This window comes from Halichoerus grypus, chromosome 6 (genome assembly GCF_964656455.1).
Source record: "Halichoerus grypus chromosome 6, mHalGry1.hap1.1, whole genome shotgun sequence".
Classification (NCBI taxonomy): Eukaryota; Metazoa; Chordata; class Mammalia; order Carnivora; family Phocidae; genus Halichoerus; species Halichoerus grypus.
Genome location: NC_135717.1, coordinates 121,738,075 through 121,758,695, shown reverse-complemented (window position 1 = coordinate 121,758,695; position 20,621 = coordinate 121,738,075). Strand labels below are relative to the sequence as shown.

General features: G+C 48.1%; 2 protein-coding genes and 1 long non-coding RNA gene across 9 annotated transcripts; 2 read left to right on the top strand and 1 right to left on the bottom strand.

The window, feature by feature from the left end:
- Positions 1 to 568: 568 nt before the first annotated feature.
- Positions 569 to 14,509, top strand: PAN2 (poly(A) specific ribonuclease subunit PAN2). Of its 5 annotated transcripts, none has more exons than XM_036077443.2 (26): positions 569 to 725; positions 1,364 to 1,759; positions 4,553 to 4,722; positions 4,835 to 4,955; positions 5,108 to 5,185; positions 5,569 to 5,836; positions 6,237 to 6,579; positions 6,775 to 6,871; positions 7,927 to 8,046; positions 8,261 to 8,380; positions 8,662 to 8,790; positions 8,920 to 9,119; positions 9,218 to 9,363; positions 9,488 to 9,594; positions 9,780 to 9,878; positions 10,203 to 10,276; positions 10,382 to 10,529; positions 10,831 to 10,974; positions 11,100 to 11,159; positions 11,388 to 11,478; positions 12,068 to 12,225; positions 12,325 to 12,468; positions 12,601 to 12,780; positions 12,904 to 12,997; positions 13,278 to 13,475; positions 13,799 to 14,509. In XM_036077443.2, the coding sequence occupies exons 2-26, from the start codon at positions 1,478 to 1,480 to the stop codon at positions 13,831 to 13,833; spliced, it is 3,606 nt and encodes a 1,201-aa protein (XP_035933336.1). In that variant the 5' UTR covers positions 569 to 725; positions 1,364 to 1,477; the 3' UTR covers positions 13,834 to 14,509. The 5 variants fall into 5 exon arrangements, with proteins under 5 accessions (XP_035933336.1, XP_035933335.1, XP_077932251.1 ...); XM_036077442.2 differs by having other exon boundaries at positions 9,215 to 9,363; XM_078076125.1 differs by lacking the exon at positions 13,278 to 13,475.
- LOC144382380 (uncharacterized) lies at positions 10,403 to 19,810 on the bottom strand. 2 transcript variants are annotated; one of them, XR_013449225.1, is made up of 4 exons: positions 19,588 to 19,810; positions 14,989 to 15,888; positions 13,920 to 14,062; positions 10,403 to 10,541 (listed from the first exon to the last, which is right to left on the bottom strand). It is a non-coding gene; the product is annotated as an uncharacterized LOC144382380 (long non-coding RNA). The 2 variants fall into 2 exon arrangements; XR_013449224.1 differs by lacking the exon at positions 10,403 to 10,541 and having other exon boundaries at positions 13,647 to 14,062; positions 19,588 to 19,808.
- On the top strand, positions 15,289 to 18,251 carry CNPY2 (canopy FGF signaling regulator 2). 2 transcript variants are annotated; one of them, XM_078076130.1, is made up of 7 exons: positions 15,289 to 15,425; positions 16,018 to 16,130; positions 16,284 to 16,399; positions 17,260 to 17,463; positions 17,622 to 17,718; positions 17,897 to 17,932; positions 18,089 to 18,251. In XM_078076130.1, exons 2-6 carry the CDS (start codon positions 16,043 to 16,045, stop codon positions 17,923 to 17,925), a joined length of 534 nt encoding a protein of 177 aa, XP_077932256.1. In that variant the 5' UTR covers positions 15,289 to 15,425; positions 16,018 to 16,042; the 3' UTR covers positions 17,926 to 17,932; positions 18,089 to 18,251. The 2 variants fall into 2 exon arrangements, with proteins under 2 accessions (XP_077932256.1, XP_035933375.1); XM_036077482.2 differs by lacking the exon at positions 17,897 to 17,932.
- Positions 19,811 to 20,621: the final 811 nt, after the last annotated feature.

Below are 20,621 nucleotides of genomic sequence, written 5' to 3'. Positions count from 1 at the left end.
TCCCCGGGACTATCACTGGGGCACGTGGGGAGGGGATCATCACAGATGGGAGTTTCAGATGGATGCCTGCAGAATCGCAGAAGACGCGGCTAGTTGGGCCGTGTTAAGAACCTGGCTCCCGCTTCCTTTTTTCTCTCCCATGCCTGGAAATGATAGGAAATGCCCTCGAGTTTCGGGGGCAACAGGGTGAGAAGCGGCGGAGTAGCTCACAAGAGCACAGCGGACAGAGGGGGTGGACTGGACCAGGCTGGGAATACCCAGCAGTCGATCCCTAGTACTTTACCTTGGGCGTCCCTTATTCTAGATCTAAAGTTATAGGGAGTATGAAAGTTCGGTTTCCAAGCGAGTTGTCATAGTTTTGTTCAAAGAAAGCTTAAAAGAGAAGGGGTTACGTTTCACGACACCAAACACGGCCAGAGTCTGACGCCGTTTGTCCCCACCGGCGGCCCGTAACCTTGTTTTCGCCCAGCCCTTACGTCACGCGTCTTCTCGAGGAGCCGTCTGTACCTGGCTCCTTCTGATTGGCTTAGGTGAGGCCCACACCCTTCCTGATTGGAAGCTCCGACTGGGAGGGCGACGTCCTTTCCGCCGTAGGGTTTGGTTGAGCATCAGGCGCGGGGGAGAATTGGGGAAACTGGAATTTCCCGCGGAGGTGACGGCGTTTTCTCTCCCCCTACTCGTTTTAATTCCACGCGCTCCAAAATATCCGCCATGGAGAAATCTTGGTAATGACCCAATCCCCATAAGCATCCCAAGAACACATCTGACCCCTGCCCTAATCCCTCCCCTCCCCGCTGCCGGGGAAGAATTCTGGGTAATTGATTTCTCTGGTTCCCCTAGAGAATTGTGGGTAACTAGCCATTTTCATCATGTCCCCCCACCCCCGCCCCAATTGTGGGTAACTGGGCATTCTTATTTTTCCCTGGAGAATCCTGGGTAACATTGCAGAGGATTTTGGGAAACTGACTTCTCTTGTACTCACCTCCCAATCCCCTACCCCTCATCCCTAATTTTGGGAAGCAAGCACCTTAGCCCCTCTGCCTAACTCCTATCCCGCAGTTGCTGCTCCTTCCACTGATGGTTCTGGGGTGAACCAGGCAAGTGAGCAGGCCTGAAGGGAGATGGAAAGGAAGTCATTAGGTTAGATAGTGGGGTGGTGGGGAGTACAGAGGACCTAGAGGATAAAAAGGGACAAGACTTCCACCTTTACCCCCACTGCCCATCCCCTTCCTGCCTGCTTCATCCCCTACCTGGCATTCTCATATCTGCCTGCCTCATCTCCCTCCTGCCCAGATAATCGAGAACACACTAAATACAAGTACCTGGGCCTGCCACTGACTCAGCTACCTCTTTCCCTTTGCAGGCCAGGATGTCCATTCTAAGCCCACTGGTGCTGTTTTGCTGAAGGTTGGGTCAGGCTTGTTAAGGACCTGTTGCAAGGGAGGGTGTGACAAGGGTCTAATCTGCCATCGTCATCATGAACTTCGAGGGTCTGGACCCTGGACTGGCAGAGTATGCCCCAGCCATGCATTCTGCCCTGGACCCTGTCCTGGATGCCCACCTGAACCCAAGTCTGCTGCAGAATGTGGAGCTGGACCCGGAGGGGGTGGCCTTGGAGGCTCTTCCTGTCCAGGAGTCAGTGCACATAATGGAAGGTGTCTACTCTGAATTGCACAGTGTGGTGGCTGAAGTGGGTGTGCCTGTCTCCGTCTCCCACTTTGACTTGCACGAGGAGATGCTGTGGGTGGGAAGCCACGGGGTAAGAACTGTACCCCTTTGTAAGGGATGAGAGGAGATGTTGGAGGTCTTTTATCTGGTTTTGGCCCAAGGGCAGCTGCTTTACTGGGAGCCAGAACTGAGTTGAGGTGATGAGAGTTAGTTGGGTCTCTAAGTCAAGTCAGGAGGAGGGGAGTGGAAGGAGCCATAGGATCCAGGGAGAAGTTACATAGGTGTTCTTTTTCAGAAGTCATCCTATTTCTACCACTATTTGCCCCTTCCAAGCTTTGATTAATCTTGATAACTGTACCCATCAGTTAGTCAGTAGTGTCCAAATCCAGTCTCTAATGCCCCTCCTCTGTTTTCCATTTTTTAAATTATAGAATGTTTAACACGTGTTTCTACTTACCTTACATGGAATCATTTTGTCTTCTCTGGCTGATTTTAATCTCTGTGAGAGCAGTTACCAATGTTAATTTTTTAAAAATGGGTATCTATATTGCCAATATGCTAGGGAGCCCAAGATTTTGTAGGAAATAACACCTTATTCTTGGTTTACTAATTTACCTTCCATAGAGCATGAATTGTGCTTTTCTCATTAGAAAGAATGAGCTTTTTTGGTAATACATTCATTTCAGTATGCAGTATTTACTGCTATGCTAGGCCCAGGGAATAAAGCTGAATAAAATATAATCCTTGCCCTCAAGGAATTTATAGAACAATGAGGAGAAAACGATACATAAACAGATAACTTCATGATACTTTAGAAGAAACTAAACTGTTTCACTTAGTAATTACGAACCTAAGATACAAACTACTAAGTGCCAGTATAAAAACAGGTACTGAGTGGAGAGGGGTCAGAGGGCCTCCAGGAAGAAGTGACACCTGAAGTGAGTTTTTGAGAGGTGAGTAGGAGTCAGGTGAAGAAGAGGGGAAAATGCTGTCTTGGCCAAAGCAACAGGATAAAGATTTCCAAGATACTATACAGTGGATTGCAGAGTGCAGGAACTATAAGGAATGAGGGTTTGCTGCACTGAGAGATAAAGCTGAGGAGGTAGACATGGCTTCATTCAACTAGTGTTTTTTGAGCACCTACTAGGTGCCAGACCTTGCTCTGTGGTCTAGGTTTAGAATGAACATTTAAGAAGGCAACAAAAATACATTTATAATATATTAAGTGTTGTTTAGTATCTTAAAGGAAAATAAAATGGAGTAAGGGGGTTGAGGTAATGAAGGGTGGGAGGTGTTACTGTTTTAGATAGTTGGTCAGGGAAAGGTCTCTCTGATAAAGCCACATTTGAGTGGAGACCTGGATACGGGCCGCGCTATCCATTCTGAGTCCTCTAGAAGGGAGAGAGGAAGCCATGTAGATATCCAGGGGGTGGGGTGGGGGGATCACATTCTAGAAAAACCTCATATGCTGTGTTAAAAGAGCTTGGACTTGATCCTTCACACCACTGAAGATTTTTATCCAGAATGATAAGGTTAGGTTTATATCTTAGAGTGCTGAGGTAGAAGGAGAGAGTTTGATTTAAGGGGGACAGGGCAGGACTCCATGCGATCAGTTTGTAGGTTATTGTAGCAGTTCACATAGAATATGAAGGCCTGACCGAAGCATTGTAGAGATGTATACATGAGCGCAGATGTGGGAAATACATATTTATATAGATATATTTTAAAGATTTCATTTTTTTATTTTTTTTTAAGATTTTATTTATTTGACAGAGACACAGTGAGAGAGGGAACGCTAACGACCGAGCTTCCCAGGCGCCCCTTATTATTATTATTTTTTTTTTAAGATTTTATTTATTTATTTGACAGAGAGACACAGAGAGGGAACATAAGCAGGGGGAGTGGGAGAGGGAGAAGCAGGCTTCCCGCAGAGCAGGGAGTCTGATGCGGGGCTCGATCCCAGGACCCTGGGATCATGACCTGAGCCGAAGGCAGACGCTTAACAACTGAGCCACCTAGGCACCCCAGATTTGGGAAATATTTAGGAAGTAAACAGGACTTAAGTTGACTACCAGTGACTTAGTCCATTACATAGGTCGTGGTACCATAGGGAATATAGTTAAGAACTGAGATGAGGTAAAAATGAATTTAATTTGGAATGTAATGAGTTTGGGGTTCTCATGGAATATCTAAAAAGATGTTTAGTAGGTATTTGGATGTATAAGTCTGAAGCTTGAGGCAGTGGTCTGGGCTAGGGAAGGGAGTTAGGATCCATCAGTTTAAAAAACATGGATGGTGAAAACCTTGAGAATGGATGAGATTACCTAGGAAGACTAGTGAGAAAATAGTGGACTGGGAATAGCCATATTTTAAGAGTGGTCTGAAGGGAAGCATATAAGGAGAAGGTATGAGCTAAGAGTCAGGAGAGAAACCAGTAGTGAATGATGTCATAGGAGCCAAGGGTGGAATGAGTTTCATATTCTCTCTATTCCAGCCTGTGACCCACAGTACACATTTCCCAGATGGCTGGTAAAGATTAAGACTTGACTGTGGAACATAAGAAAGCCTGTGGAGGATTGAACGGACCCATGTCCCTGACCTGAAACTGTTCTAACCAACTGAGCCATTACCTATTTAGGAGGGTCATTGTGAGGATAAAATGAGGTAGATTTTACAAAAGTACTTTGTAAAGCATTAAACGAACATAGATAGTATGATCAATGTCCTTATCACTTAGATTGGTCCCTGGGCTTATGCCTTAGGGGCTGCTAACCAGAAAGGCCAAGCAAGAATGGAGGAAAGCTGAACAACATCCATCCAGTCTCAGACCTGTATCTGCCCCTCCATTCAGGGTGTGTCTCATCTCCCCCCCGACCCCCCACAGGGCCATGCTACTTCATTTTTCGGGCCAGCCTTGGAGCGTTACTCATCCTTTCAGGTCAATGGCAGTGATGACATTCGACAGATCCAGAGCCTGGAAAATGGTATCCTTTTTCTCACCAAGAACAACCTCAAGTATATGGCTCGTGGGGGCCTCATTATATTTGATTACCTGTAAGTAGCTTCTCAGCTCTGTACTGGGAAAGAGGGTCCCTCCTCGAATGGGAAGGCTAAAGGATTGGAAGCTTTAGAGGGCTGGTCCCTTAGCCTTTTCTCTCCGCCACAGGCTAGATGAGAGTGAGGATATGCACAGTCTCCTGCTGACAGACGGCAGCACTCTCCTTGTTGGTGGGCTGCAGAACCACATACTGGAGATTGACCTTAACACTGTCCAGGAGACTCAGAAGGTACAAGCCTGGGGCAGGAAAGACCCGGGCAGGGTCTGAGACTTTCGGGGGCCTGGGGATATACGTGGGCTGGGAACATGACTAAGTGTATGTGCAACCTTTGGTCTGTGGGAAGAATGATTCTCACTGGTTTTTCCTGCTTTCCTCCCCAGTATGCAGTCGAGACGCCTGGAGTCACTATTATGAGACAGACAAATCGTTTTTTCTTCTGTGGCCACACATCTGGCAAGGTGGCTCGGTTCTGTTTCCTCCTACCACAAGACCCTGTTTCATCAGACATGTGCTTGGGCTCTTCCTTTCTCTCAATGCTGGGGCTGTAGTGGGGGGACGGGAGGAGTAAACAGAGTTCCTCCTCAGCCACGATATACTAGATTACCTTTCAGCCTGATGGTTTCTATTGTAACTAGATACCTTCCAGGCCAAAGAGTAAACAAGAGTTCTCTTTGGGGTCCTCTCCAGCTCTGGGCTTCTCTTTCTGCCTTTTCTGTGCTTTAATTGCCCATATCCTAGAGCCTTAGTTCTTTGGGCAGGGGCCTCACGGCGGCGTGAGGTAGGTGGCAGGTACTTTTCCTGATGACAGTGCTGGAGGATAACCGCGTCATCTCTTCTTCAGGTTTCCCTGCGAGACCTCCGTACTTTTAAGGTGGAGCACGAGTTCGATGCTTTCTCAGGGAGTCTGTCAGATTTTGATGTGCATGGCAACCTGCTGGCCGCCTGTGGCTTCTCCAGCCGCCTCACCGGCCTGGCCTGTGACCGTTTCCTCAAGGTGTATGATCTGCGCATGATGCGTGCCATCACACCACTTCAAGTACACGTGGATCCTGCCTTCTTGCGCTTCATCCCTACCTATACTTCTCGACTTGCTATCATCTCCCAGTCAGGTAGGAAGGAATGCAGGGAGGGGTGGGAGGCGTTGATGAGTGAAGGAGAACTAGGTACCAGAAGGACTGTACTCCCAGGAACCTGTTTGTTGGAGGAAATAGTAACCTTTCAGCGGGCTATCATATCAGGGTCACGCTTAGGTTTGGTCAGAGATTAGGACTTTTATTTTCTCCCCGAGCATGAAGAACATAGAACAAGATAAAGGCGGAGCAGGCGAAACAACTTTAGAACTGCCTCTACTGGGTAGCAGACTTGCCTGGGGTTTATGGGAAGGCATCAGATGGTATTCTTTGTATCTCTAGGCATGAACTTAGGCCCCATCTTTCCTTGATACTAGGGCATAAGAGGATGGCCCCCTTTCAACTTCCAGGGCTCATTGAGCTTCTTCCTGTCTTCTAGGGCAGTGCCAGTTTTGTGAGCCCACAGGCCTGGCCAACCCAGCAGATATCTTTCATGTGAATCCTGTGGGGCCTCTGCTAATGACATTTGACGTATCAGCCAGCAAGCAGGCCTTGGCCTTTGGGGATTCTGAGGGCTGTGTGCACCTCTGGACTGATTCCCCTGAGCCTTCCTTCAACCCTTACTCCCGTGAGACCGAGTTTGCTTTGCCCTGTCTCGTGGACTCGCTGCCTCCTCTGGACTGGAGCCAGGACCTGCTGCCGCTTTCCCTCATCCCTGTCCCGCTCACCACTGACACACTTCTCTCTGATTGGCCTGCTGCCAACTCCGCTCCAGCTCCCAGGTTGTACCTCACATCTGGGCCAGAAGGAGGGAGGGGGAAAGGACCGAGATACCAGGATTCTCAGCAAGCCCTGTAGTAATCTTTCCTGATTTTCGTCTGCCCTCAGTATCTTCTTTTTCTCTGGCTCCTTGGGGGTTAGGGATATGATGGGCAGACACCACAACCTTCAAGCCTTAGAACTATACTACATTCCAGGCGAGCACCCCCTGTGGATGCAGAGATTCTTCGCACCATGAAGAAGGTGGGCTTCATTGGCTACGCGCCCAACCCCCGTACCCGGTTGCGCAATCAGGTATGTTCAGAGGAGAGAAGGTCAGCCCCCACCCCAGCCCCCTGGCATTTCTCCTCTGTCTTGTTTCTTTACTAGTCCTCGGCAGTTTTTGCTTTTAGTCAGTCAGTAAAGGTCTTTTGAGGCCTACTGAATTGAAGGTACCATGCTAGGTGTTAGGGAGGATTCAGAGACACAGAAGATAGTCTTTGCTGTTAAGAAGTTTAGTATTTGGGGGCGCCTGGGTGGCTCAGTCGTTAAGCGTCTGCCTTCAGCTCAGGTCACGATCCCAGGGTCCTGGGATCGAGCCCCGCGTCGGGCTCCCTGCTCTGCAGGAAGCCTGCTTCTCCCTCTCCCACTCCCCCTGCTTGTGTTCCCTCTCTCGCTGTGTCTCTCTCTGTCAAATAAATAAATAAAATCTTAAAAAAAAAAGTTTAGTATTTGGTTGGTAAAGATAAGACCTGTCTGTAACAAATTATTTATGTTCTCTCGTGAAATGCTGAAGGAATGTTACAGGCATTCAGTGCCAGGGCTGTTTGGAGGGAAAGTGTTACTCTGGGCCAGAGTGAGTGGTCAGGGAAAAAAGTGGATATTGAGCTGGAAAGGTGAAAGATGAGTAAGTAGAAAGTAACATGGGAGCACGTTCAAGATGAGAGGTCAGTGTTAGCAAAGGTCTCAAAAAGCATAACTGCAAAAGGCATGTCTGATGGGGACTGTGATTGGACCAGTCTGGCTACAGCGGTGGTTAGTATTGGGAAATCGCAAGACGTTAAGGTCGGAAAGGGCCCAGTTGTGAAGCCTTGAATACCAAGTGTATAGTGGGAGAAGTGATGCACTGAAATAGGCATTTGGGGAGAGTGTGGTAGTGTGATGCCGGACAGAGTGAATGTGCAGAGCCTGGCGTGGAAGCCATCATCGTCCAGCTGTGACGAGGTGGGGTGGTGGCTTGGGAAGAAAAAGGAAGCAGTGGCTGCTGAAAACCCCAGGAAATCAAGAGTGTTCAGTGTTGGGATCAAGGTGGGGGGAAACCAAAGGTAATTACGACAGCCAACAAAATTATCTCTTCTTGAAAATTCTAGATTCCTTACCGACTCAAGGAGTCAGACAGTGAATTTGACAGCTTCAGCCAGGTCACTGAGTCACCGATAGGACGGGAAGAGGAGCCACATCTCCACATGGTCTCGAAGAAATACCGCAAGGTGCTGGGGGATACCAAGGAAGGAGCCCTCTGGGACGTGGGGAAAGGTTCCCTGGGACAAGGGGGTCATACGAGAAAGGACTGAAGGACTCAGTCGAGATGCCTTCACCTATCACCTGGACTCGGGAGGGAGGTTCTGGGGAAGGTTCTGACTACTCGGAAGATCTAGGGGCTCTGAGGATATCTTCATTTTGCTCAGACTGTTTCTGCCTCAGGTAACCATCAAATACTCCAAGCTAGGGCTGGAGGACTTTGACTTCAAACACTACAATAAGACCCTGTTTGCTGGATTAGAGCCCCACATCCCCAATGCCTACTGCAACTGCATGATCCAGGTAAGGGTGGCTACGCCGGTGACTTGAACACGCCTACTGCCTTTCTCCTTCTCCGCGGCCCCACACCCACCACTCTTTCTCCAGGCCTCTCCAACCAAGCCCACTTTATCATGGCGTCCGCCACTATTCCTTCTTGCTCCATAGCCTTCAAGTCCCTCTGTGCACTCCATCCTTCAGTGGCCTCCTGCTTTGTATTCTTCGCCAGCTCACTTAACCTTCCTGTCCTTCTTCCTCCCCGTACCGGTTGCCTGCCTCAGTTCTCTTGTTCTCCCGCCCCCCAGGTGCTGTACTTCCTGGAGCCTGTTCGCTGTCTAATCCAGAACCATCTTTGCCAGAAGGAGTTCTGCCTGGCTTGTGAGCTGGGCTTCCTCTTCCACATGTTGGATCTCTCTCGGGGTGACCCTTGTCAGGTCAGTGTCTAGAGACCTGAAACCATAAAAGGGGAAGGGAGGTGGACAGTAGGCAGGGACATTGCTGTGCAGATGGCCACAAAAGAGAAAATTTTCCCCCATTTTACCAACACACTTCCTGGATTCCAGGGCAGTAATTTTCTTCGGGCATTCCGCACCATCCCTGAGGCATCAGCCCTTGGTCTGATCCTGGCTGACTCAGATGAGGCCTCAGGCAAAGGCAATCTGGCCAGGCTTATTCAGAGGTGGAATCGCTTCATTCTCACTCAGCTGCATCAGGACATGCAGGAGCTCGAAGTACCCCAGGCTTATCGAGGTGCTGGAGGCAGGTATGAAATGGGGCCGTGAACAGTGAAGGCCCCCCTGTGACCTCAGGGGTCTCCTAACTGCCTCCATGTGTATGCATTGCCTTCCCCACTCTTAGCAGCTTTTGCTCATCGGGGGACTCAGTCATCGGGCAGCTGTTCAGCTGTGAGATGGAGAACTGCAGCCTCTGCCGTTGTGGCAGTGAGACCGTGCGGGCCTCGTCCACCTTGCTCTTCACGCTCTCCTACCCGGAGGCGGGCACCAGCGGTATACCGTGCGGCTGGGTCGGGAAGCCTCCCCCAGATGTCCCGTAACATCAAGGAGAGGGTGTTGGGGGGCTAACAGTGGGCCAAAGGGAGAACGGAGAGTGAAGCACCCAGTTTCCCCTCAGATAAAACCGGGAAGAACTGTGACTTTGCTCAGGTGCTGAAGCGAAGCATCTGCCTGGAGCAGAATACACAGGCCTGGTGTGACAACTGTGAAAAGTACCAGCCCACGGTGAGTCCTCCCGCGCTGGGGACCTGGCTGGGTCTCATCTGGGACTAGCTGTGTCAGCACTGCCATCCGGGGGTCTGTAGGGAGTGGGAAGAACCTCAGTGTGAAAGTGCAGATCCAGGTTTTACTGTTCCCATCCAGGGTTCTTTCCTGTAGGCTCCCTGCCATTCCTTGTTTTGTCCTCTCAGATTCAGACCCGCAACATCCGCCATCTGCCAGAGATTCTCGTCATCAACTGTGAGGTGAACAGCTTGAAAGAAGCTGATTTCTGGAGAATGCAGGCTGAGGTAAGGACAAAGTCTGGAAGCAGGGCTTTAAGTGTGCTTTTTAGTTTTCTCTCCCTTCTGTGCTCCATTTATGAATAATGTTCCTGGGGAATCAGATTTTTTTTTTTTTTTTGAATTTTATTTTATCCATTTGAGGGAGAGAGTGCACAGGGGGGAAGAGCAGAGGGAGAGGGACAAATAGACTCTGTGCTGAGTGCAGAGCCTGACTCGGGGCTTGATCCCATGACCCTGAGATCATGACCTGAGCCGAAACCAAGAGTTGGACATTTAACCAACTGAGCCGGCCACACACCCTGGGAATCATATTTTTTCTTTTGTGTTCAGGTTGCCTTCAAGATGGCAATGAAGAAGCATGGTGGGGAAATCTCCAAGAACAAGGAGTTTGCTTTGGCTGATTGGTAGGTACGGCCTTGAGGCAGTAGTCAAAGGATTGAGCTACCCAGTGGCTCCTCTTGTCACTGGCTGGATTTCAGAACAAATTTCTAATTCTCTTTTCCTGATAGGAAAGAACTAGGGAGTCCAGAGGGTATGCTGATGTGTTCCTCCATTGAGGAGTTGAAGAATGTCTGGCTTCCTTTCTCCATTCGCATGAAGATGACCAAGAACAAGGGGCTGGATGTTTGCAATTGGACTGATGGGGATGAGATACAGGTTGTTGAACAACTGGGAAGAGAAAGGGGAATAAGGGAGAGAAGGTTGGGACAGAAGCAGGGCAAGGGGAAGATGGAACTTAGTATAGGGAAAAGGTAGGGAATAAAGCTGAGTATTTACCAGTTGTGGGCTTTTCCAGAGTGACTCAGTTCAGTATTGAGAGTCATAGATGGGCTAGGATGGAGATAACCCACCTTGGTCCCCCCCCTCCCCAAACCCCAAACTCCCTGTCCTCTATCCCCATTCCCCTTCCTTCCCCACCCTTAAACTTAGCTTAGCAGCCTGGGTACCCCCCTCACAGTGGGGCCCAGCCAGGGCAGAGGAGGAGCATGGTGTCTTTGTGTATGACCTGATGGCTACTGTGGTACACATCCTGGACTCACGCACAGGGGGCAGCCTGGTGGCTCACATCAAAGTTGGAGAGACCTACCACCAGCGTAAGGAGGTGAGTGAGATTATACACTCCTGGTGGTAGCCACAGTGGAGTCCTGGGTCTGTCCCTGTCTTGAGTCTGAGCCGGAGTGGTCCAGCTGTCACTTTAGCGACAGTCTTTTTTCTCTATCTCCACAGGGTGTTACCCACCAGCAGTGGTATCTCTTTAATGACTTTCTTATTGAGCCTATTGATAAGGTTAGTTGTGACACATTCCGTTCTCCCTTTTATCTCCCCTTTTCCTAGCATTCTCATCCTTATCCTAGAGAATGCCATGTAGATTCGGGAGGGAGGGAGGGAGGGTTCCTTAAGAATAAAAAGCATTAGCAGAATTAAAAAATAGCACCTAGTTCTGTCTTTTGTCTGGCTAGGGAAAAAAGAAAAAGGGGCATATACGTAGGCCATTAAGTGCTTTTTCTTTTCTAGCACGAAGCTGTGCAGTTTGACATGAATTGGAAAGTGCCTGCTATCCTTTATTACGTCAAAAGGAATCTTAATTCCAAATACAACCTGAACAGTAAGTGGTACAGAGTAGACCAAAGGGTGTGGGCAGTTTAGATTGATCTTTAGGAAGAGATCTTGTTAAGATTAGGATAGGTAACAGTGTTAATATTTCCAGGGATACTAAAGAGAGTCCTGTTCATCAGGCTTAAATTTAGAATCTGGAGATCCTGAGGTGTAGTGGGGAAGAGGTGATGGGGGGAAATCTGATCAAAATGGCTAAGGTTATGATTTTGAGTCTAATCATTCTTCTTCCCAAGTGAAGCTTGCTTCTTTTGGAGACAGAAGCTCCTTACTAAGGCCCTTTTTGGTGTCTTTAAACCATAGTTTCCCTGCAACTTTATGGATTTTTTAAGCTGAAGTCCAAAGCTGAAGTCTTATTCTTTCCTGTCTGCTTTTTTGTTTTTTTCTTAACATATTCCTTAATAAGTTTTCTGATTTGATCTGTTCCATCCATCTGTTCATCAGACATGATCTTTTTACTCACATCCTTTGATTATTGAGGGATCACAGTGTAGACCCAGTCTCTGGTCAGCCATCTGGGTTTCCCTCCTCTGGTTACTTCCCTATCCCCAGCCATCTGTCTTCTGGATTTTCCCTTCCAGTCAAGAACCCTATTGAGGCAAGTGTCCTGCTGGCTGAAGCCTCACTAGCACGGAAGCAGCGGAAAACACATACTACCTTTATTCCACTGATGCTGAATGAGATGCCACAGGTTGGGGACCTGGTGGGCCTGGATGCTGAGTTTGTCACCCTTAATGAGGTAACAAAGTCCAAAAGGGTGTGGTGTTGGAACAGAACTCTGGAGATATTAGGAGTCGTAAGCAGTTCTCGGATTTCCTTATCAACTCTTGTCACGTAGGAGGAAGCAGAGTTACGCAGTGATGGCACTAAGTCTACCATCAAACCAAGCCAGATGTCAGTAGCAAGGATCACCTGTGTTCGGGGCCAGGGACCCAATGAGGGTATTCCCTTCATTGATGACTACATCTCTACCCAGGAGCAGGTATTAGGATATGGAGGTGCAAGTGAGACAGACCTTGTGCGTATGTAGAGTGCTCTAGAACCCAGGGAAGAGTGGTAGAGGGAGACGCTGCACCTCACTTCCTGAATGACTTACCCTTTTCTCTATGCCTAGGTGGTGGATTACTTGACTCAGTATTCGGGAATAAAGCCAGGAGACCTAGATGCCAAGATTTCCTCTAAGCACCTCACAACTCTCAAGTCTACCTACTTAAAGCTTCGTTTTCTTATAGACATTGGAGTCAAGTTTGTGGGTCATGGTCTGCAGAAGGACTTCCGGGTCATCAACCTCATGGTTCGGGCAGGGCTCTTTTAAGAGTCCTTGAATTTGGGCTCTTTAGGGTTTATATTATGCTTTTGGAGAATGGGAAATTACAGATCGCCTGCCTTCAGTCTCCCACTCTTTTATCTCTGCCAGGTGCCCAAGGACCAAGTCCTTGACACTGTCTATCTCTTTCACATGCCCCGAAAACGAATGATTTCCCTGCGATTCCTTGCTTGGTACTTTCTAGGTGAGTTGGTGTACCTTATAGGCCCTTGTGGTGCTCATGTAAGAGCGGGAAAAAATGTTGTAGTTGTCAGAGGAGTAGGGAGGACCCTGAGTTAGTGGTGAGAGTTAATAATGGATTTAAGTAGCTTCAGTATCCCTCTGCACTAGGGATGGTGTTTGGCTTTTTCCCTTGGGGGCAGTCAAGTGTTTCATTGTTTATTGGGAGTTGGAGATGTGAGTAGGGGACATGTTCTTACCTTCCTTTGCTAGGTCCCAAACTATTCCACTTCTAATTCCCCTAGACTTAAAGATTCAAGGGGAAACCCATGACAGTATTGAGGATGCCCGCACAGCCCTTCAGCTCTACCGAAAATATCTGGAGCTAAGCAAAAATGGCACCGAGCCTGAGTCCTTCCACAAAGTGCTCAAGGGTCTTTATGAGAAGGGCCGAAAGATGGACTGGAAGGTGCCTGAACCTGAGGGCCAGACAAGTCCCAAGAGTAAGACCTGGGATGGGACAAGGGAAACTGGACAGGGTGGGTTTTGATTGCATATGTGAAGATTATACCCACGATAATAATAATGATCATGGTGATGTCAGCAACAGTACCACCCCTACCTTGTATTTGTAAAGCACTCAATAGTTCACAAAGCACTTAATCTTCCCAACATTCAGTGAAATAGATTTTATTACTGAAACTCTCCATTGATTCTAACCTTCTTTTGCCCAGTTCTAAAATGTTTGGGGCGGGTTTGCCCTCTTTTCTCTTGCTTTTTCTACACTCACCCTAAGAGTCAATGCTCTTGGTTTTGTCTCTGACAGATGCAGCTGTCTTCTCCTCAGTGTTGGCGCTCTGACCTCACCCTCTCCCAGCAAACTACCCCTCTCCCTTCAGTGTTCTGTGGCCCCAGAACTGGGAGATGGCTTCCCAAGTTGGCTATACCTTGTCCGCTTCCAGAATTGGACCTCCTCAGGGTCTACAGATGGTGCTATTAATAGAACTGGAATGCAACAGAGTTGTTGCAAAGGGAAGAGGAGCCAGATTCCTTTTTCATCCTGTGCAAAATAGCAGGCCAGAAGCAGAGTCTAGAAATGACCCAAATGGAAAGTAATTGGTAATCTCGATAAATATTCTGGGTAATTAATATCCAGGCAAAAAACAAAACAAACCACACAAAACAAAACAAAAACGCTCCTAGAACCAGTACTCTCGATTCCTGGTTGGCTAAGGACTGAAGTCCTGGACAGTGACAGACTTAAAACAGTAGCTCAAGCCAGCTCAAGTCTCTGACTGCTTGAGGGATGCCTGGAGGGGCCAGGACATAAAGTGTTGGTGCCCCTAGCAAACCAGTGTTGCCAATACCATCATTGCCAAAAGGGCCTTTGGGTCCTAGACGAAGCTTGGCTGCTGGCTTCACTCCTGCTGACAGCTGAGAAGCCTCTGTCTTCCATCCACTCTCCTGTCCCAAGTTTTGTTATTTTTAAAATTTTGTTTTAAACTGCATGTTTTATAAAATAAAAACAAAAATATTATTGGCTGTCATCTATGTCATTAGAGACCTGGGAGTGTGGGATGCTCTGACTTAAGCCCTCCTCTACTTTGTATTGGCTTTCTGTAACAACTGGAAAAAAACAAAGCTTTCAAATTCCCACCTAGAAATGAAGGTGAAGCAATGGAGTCCAAAGTTAAAGATGTTGGAGGAATATAATTATGTCTTTCCTCCACAATGTTAGGTCTTTGCTATAGCTGCCTAGTACCCTAAGGTCAGATTCTTTTAAGACGTAGGGTACGGTTTCCTCGTTAATTGTGTAAAAGGGAAATTCGGGAAGCTGACAAACTACAGGTTTCAGGTTATCTTGAGACCTGTAGATACTAACAGCATCTGTGTAGTGCTGCGGTGCTTCCTGGGAGATGTAGTTTCCTGACTATTGAAACCAGGGCTTCTCACCCGCTAGCAGTGCACCTTTTGGAAGGTCCTAGCCCACCTAGACTGAAACGCGCGCGCGCGCACCTGACCGCCTCCTTACGCCACGCCGCGCACTGTCCTTGCTTCAGGCCACTCCTATTCTTCGGCTGACCCCTGGTGGTCACGTGGAGCTGCTCGCCACGCAAGTCTGGGTCCTTCTGCGATCCACCGGGGTCCTCGCTGCCTGGAAGCCGCTCCTGAGCTGCCTGTTCGCGCGAGAGTTTGGAGGGGCGGGTTTGGGGTCGGTCTCCGGTGTGGGGCTCGCACCGCCGCGCATCGGAGCCCTGCTTAGGCGCCCGCTTAGAGTGCGGGGAGCTGGGTCAGGCAGTCGCTGGGGCATCCGTGCCTGGAAAGTGCCGGAGCGCTCTGGAGAAGCCTGGACAGCCCCGCTCCCCAGCAGCCAGGTGCTAGGGTCCGGAGCTAAAGTGAGAGTCCGGCCGTCTTCGAGCGCCTGGGCCACGGCGGCGGCCCTGGGAGCAGAGGTGGGACGGGTGCGAGTGGCACTAAGTGTCGGGGATGGACTGGAGCGGAGGCGATGGCGGCGTCCTTAGAAAGGGGGCTGGTCCGCACGGGAAATAGCTTATAGGCTGGAGGTGGGGATGCAGTAATCTAAGGTGGTGGGTCCAAATAGGCCCCAGTTATTGAGTGCTCTTCTCCCGCCCACCACCTCGCTGCCTCCTGGCCTGAATCAGCTGCCTCCCTTGCCGGCAGCTCCTCGGTGCCTGCCGTCCTCGCTTACTCGCCAGCCTCCGTTCCGCAGCTGCCACATAACCCTGTGAGCCCTGGGCAGCCGACGCTGAAGTACCAACATCTGGGGCCTCACCTGTCGACGTAGTGTCTGGGGCTGAGCCCCAAGTCCCTAGCTCGCGCTCTCACTCACCGCCGGGGGAATCCGAGGCCTCAAGCGCTGGGAACGGAGGAGTCCCTTTGTGTCCTGGCCATTTCCTGAAAAGTAGAGCCAGAGTCACCGTGAGGCCTTTGTAGGCCTTGGGACGAGGGGTGGGGGGTGGGGGTGGGGGTGGGAGTAATGGAGCCGGCTGCTCACACCTATGTTTTATGCCAACCCAAACCCAGGTGGAGCAACCCCGTTACGCTAAAGATGAAAGGCTGGGGTTGTCTGGCCCTGCTTCTGGGGGCCCTGCTGGGAACTGCCTGGGCCCGGAGGAGCCAGGATCTACACTGTGGAGGTAAGGGCACAAAAAGAGAGAAGTGAGAGGAGGGTGGAGGAGACAGAGCCTTGGGAGAGCATGAGATCCAGGCTCTGGGAGAAGGAGGAATGGAAATCCCTGGGTGATTCCTTTCTCCCCTCCTCCCGCCTCCTCTCTCTCCCCTCACACCAGCTTGCAGGGCTCTGGTGGATGAACTAGAGTGGGAAATTGCCCAGGTGGATCCCAAGAAGACCATTCAGATGGGCTCTTTCCGAATTAATCCAGATGGCAGCCAGTCAGTGGTGGAGGTAACTGTTACTGTTCCCCCAAATAAAGTAGCTCACTTGGACTTTGAATGAGAACTCAACTAATTAAGAAGGACCTTGGTTTAATAGAAATGAAGAAAACATCGACCCAGAGAGGTATCTAAAAGATTGGGTTTTCTGATTTTAAGAGGCTGGAAGCTTCTACCCTATGCACTTGCTTCCTGGCCCCAAACCTTAAGACTTTATTTCTGCTGTGGTTGTTAGCAAAGCCTGATCAGCCCCCTTCTCCACATCCTTAACTCATGTCACTTATGTTTTCACTATGGCATAATCGTAGACATACAAACATTCATTCAAAAAAGAAAGAGAAGGTCTTATCTTTGTATTTAGGAAATTTATGTTTTAGTTGAAAACATGACACAAATACACAAAGCTGTATCTGGTGAGCAGTATATAAAGAAAAGTTAGGCTATGATGTTTGTGAGATGCTTTAATAATTGTTATCCTCAAAGCCTATACTACCTCTCTAATGCTCCTATTGAGGACAGGTATTAGTCTCATTTAATACAAAGAAAGACAGTCATTAGCTTACACGCATAAGAATTAAGGGAATTCAAAGGAAAAGAACACCTAGTTAAGTAGGATTAATCAAAGAGGTCTCTGTTTATCTAGAATTTGGAGCTAATGATACTTGTTATATTTCTTAGAATTGGATAGTGAGGTAAAATACGATCGTACATTTGAAAGCACTTTGGAACTCTACAGATAAACTGTATTGTTTTTAATTAGGGAAGGCTTTTTAGAATAGGTTGGTTGAACTAGATTTGGAAGGAAAAGTAAGGATATAAATTACTAACGTACAGACATAGAAGAATGTGACCCAAGGCTGAGGACATTTCTAGGTGCCTTATGCTCGCTCAGAGGCCCACCTCACAGAGCTGCTAGAGGAGGTATGTGACCGGATGAAGGAGTATGGGGAACAGATTGACCCTTCCACCCACCGCAAGAACTACGTACGTGTAGTGGGCAGGAGTGGAGAATCCAGTGAACTGGACCTACAGGGCATCCGGATTGATTCGGACATCAGTGGTACTCTCAAGTTTGCGGTGAGCTTTGGGAGTGGGTAGCTGGTTTTTGAAACTTCGGGGAGTTATTGGAGAGCCGAATTGGCAAGTTGTGCTAACATCCTCCTCCTCTCTGGAGGTGGAGGCAAAGGGCTGTTTCTTGCTGCCCTCTCTCACTCATTTCTCCCTTGGCTTGACAGTGTGAGAGCATTGTGGAGGAATATGAGGATGAACTCATTGAATTCTTTTCGCGAGAGGCTGACAATGTGAAAGACAAACTTTGTAGTAAGCGAACAGGTAAACTACTCCCACTTTACTGCCTGTCCTCACAGCCCTTTGGAAGCCGGCACATTCCCTACCATGTTCCTCTACCTCCTGCCCCCAACCCCCATCCTCTGAAATTAGCTCAAGACTTGGCTTCTGTTGCCTATGACTTAGGGACTTGGGTTCTTCCTCTCCATTCTCTTCCTGTCAGCTTTCAGAATTTGTGGCTCTCTCACTTGAGATACAGGTGAGAGGATAGTGGGAATGTTTTGTCATTTAAAAGGATATGCTCTGAAAATTGGTGGTTGGTGTGTGCCAGTTTGGTTTTGGGTATTTTCTCGATAGTGGCATATATCGGTATGAGAGTGGCATTTTCCTTCCAACTGTTATGTGCTATTTGCAGATCTATGTGACCATGCCCTGCACATATCGCATGATGAGCTCTGAACCACTGGAGCAGCCCAGACTGACAGGCTTGATGGATCACCCCCAGGAGGGGAAGAGGGTGGCAATGCCTTTTATATTCTGTTTTTACTGAAATGAACTGAAAAATTGTGAAACCAAAAGTATGAACTGTGTTGTCTTTTCATACCCAGAATCAACCCTTACAGGTAGGCTTGAAGATAGGGGATTCCAGATAGGAAAGGAAAGGGAAGGAGGAGCTTTGGAAATGGTGTAGCATGAAGGTAGGAGTCTGAGGCTTTCATTCTTTTGCCATCTGAGATTCCTGCTGGACTCACAAACTAGATAAGCACTTACCAGTGCTTACTCAATACCATGTATTTAGAGTCTAATTGTGGAGAGAAGAGGAACCTCTGTGAATAAGCAGGAAACATAGGTAAGTGTACGGTAGTATGGGATTCTAGAAATTACATGTATTTATACTGATGAAACAGAAAGTAAGACAGAGCTTGGTCTTGAAATAACGGACATGCATTATTCTCCCCTCCCTGCCCTTCCAGATGGAGGGATCAGCAATAGCAGACAGAAAGGGGAAATGGATATGATCAACTCATCTGAAAAGTAAGGGCTTTATCAGATAGGGAGAGATGAGGTAAGGAATGTTACTTAATGAAGCCCCTTGCTTGCTGGCCTAAGCTTTTAGATTTGATGCCAACTGCAACACTAAAGTATACCTTTATCATCTCCATCTGTCACTCTGGACTGTAAGTCTGTCCCCGCTTTGTATGTGTAGAGATTCTGTACTGGGGCATAGGGATGAAAACCTAAAGGATACCTTCTCTTAGGAGCTTCTTAAACACCCTGATCCAGAGGTGTGTCTGTCTCGGGGTTTGGAATGGAACATTTCTATCCCAGGAATGCCTCAGGAAAAGAACACCTGAATAAACATTTTGAAGACTTTTTAAATCAAGCGTTTTAGAATCTAAAGAGAGCTTGGAGGTCATCTAGTTCACCTCTGCCCATTTTACAGATGAAGAAATTGAGGCCCAGAGATACCACAGGTCCTGAAGTTCTGTAGTGGCAAAATTGGATCAATAAGCTAATGTTCCCAAGTGTCAATCTGATCTAATATAGCTGTAAAGTAGCTTCTATTTTAAGTCTTTTTTTTCCTTTTAATACCTTGCACTAAGCCTGGCACACAAAGTGAACAGGTTCAACGAAGCTTTCTTGTACCACAAATCCCTATGAAATCTAACACATGAACTAGTTCAGAGCAAGTATCCTGATATTAGTTGACAACTAAACTCAGGGTCTAGTGTTAATTCCTTCTTCTCTCATCAGCCATAAGAAATGCTGTATCCTGTCAAGTCCATTTTCCAGACCAGCTGTTTCTAACCATTTTTTCTTCTGTGATGCACATGAATAATGTTCACATGCTTCATACCCCTGTGAGTATACCCAGGATTCTGTCCATTGCCTGCTTCATGTCTAAAAACTTACTCTTCTGGTGGCGCCTGGGTGGCTCAGTCGTTGAACGTCTGCCTTCGGCTCAGGTCATGGTCCCAGGGTCCTGGGATCGAGCCCCACATCGGGCTCCCTGCTCTGCGGGAAGCCTGCTTCTCCCTCTCCCACTCCCCCTGCTTGTGTTCCCTCTCTCGCTGTGTCTCTCTCTGTCAAATAAATAAACAAAATCTTAAAAAAAATAAAATAAATACTTACTCTTCCATCAGAAAGCTTATCAGAAGTGTGAGAGTACTCTTTTTTTTTTTTTTAAAGATTTTATTTATTTGACAGAGACATAGCGAGAGAGGGAACACAAGCAGGGGAAGAGGGAGAGGGAGAAGCAGGCTTCCCGCTGAGCAGAGAGCCCGACGCGGGGCTCGATCCCAGGACCCTGGGATCATGACCTGAGCCGAAGGCAGACGCCCAACAACTGAGCCACCCAGGCGCCCCATGAAGTGTGAGAGTACTCTTATAGGGAACTCAAAATTGTTTTAATGTACAAAAAAACAAATTATTCACAAGTTTTAATAAAATACTGTTAGTTGGTAATAAATTACTTGTGATACACCTCACTAGTCTTGTCAAGATACAGCTGTTAAGAACTCTCTCTTGCCCAAGAGTCTTTGCCGTTGCTACACAGGGGTGTGTCCTACATAGGGAAGAGTGGACATTAGCGTCCTTGACTTGATCCTCAGAAAGTTAGGAGGATATAGTTTGCACATTTCTTTATTCATATCACAGGTTACCACAAGGAATCCACGAATTTATCTGAACCCTTCTGGAGGCTCCCTACAACAAATTATTCTAGCCCAGTATCTGGTAGATCAAATAGTAACTTTGTATATCTGGTTACATCTTAAGCTTTAGATGTCTCCTAAATGAGTTTTCAGTAAAACGTTAGAACTTAAGGGGTGCCTGGGTGGCTCAGTCATTAAGTGTCTGCCTTCCGCTCAGGTCATGATCCCAGGGTCCTGGGATCGAGTCCCACATCGGGCTCCCTGCTCAGCGGGAAGCCTGCTTCTCCCTCTCCC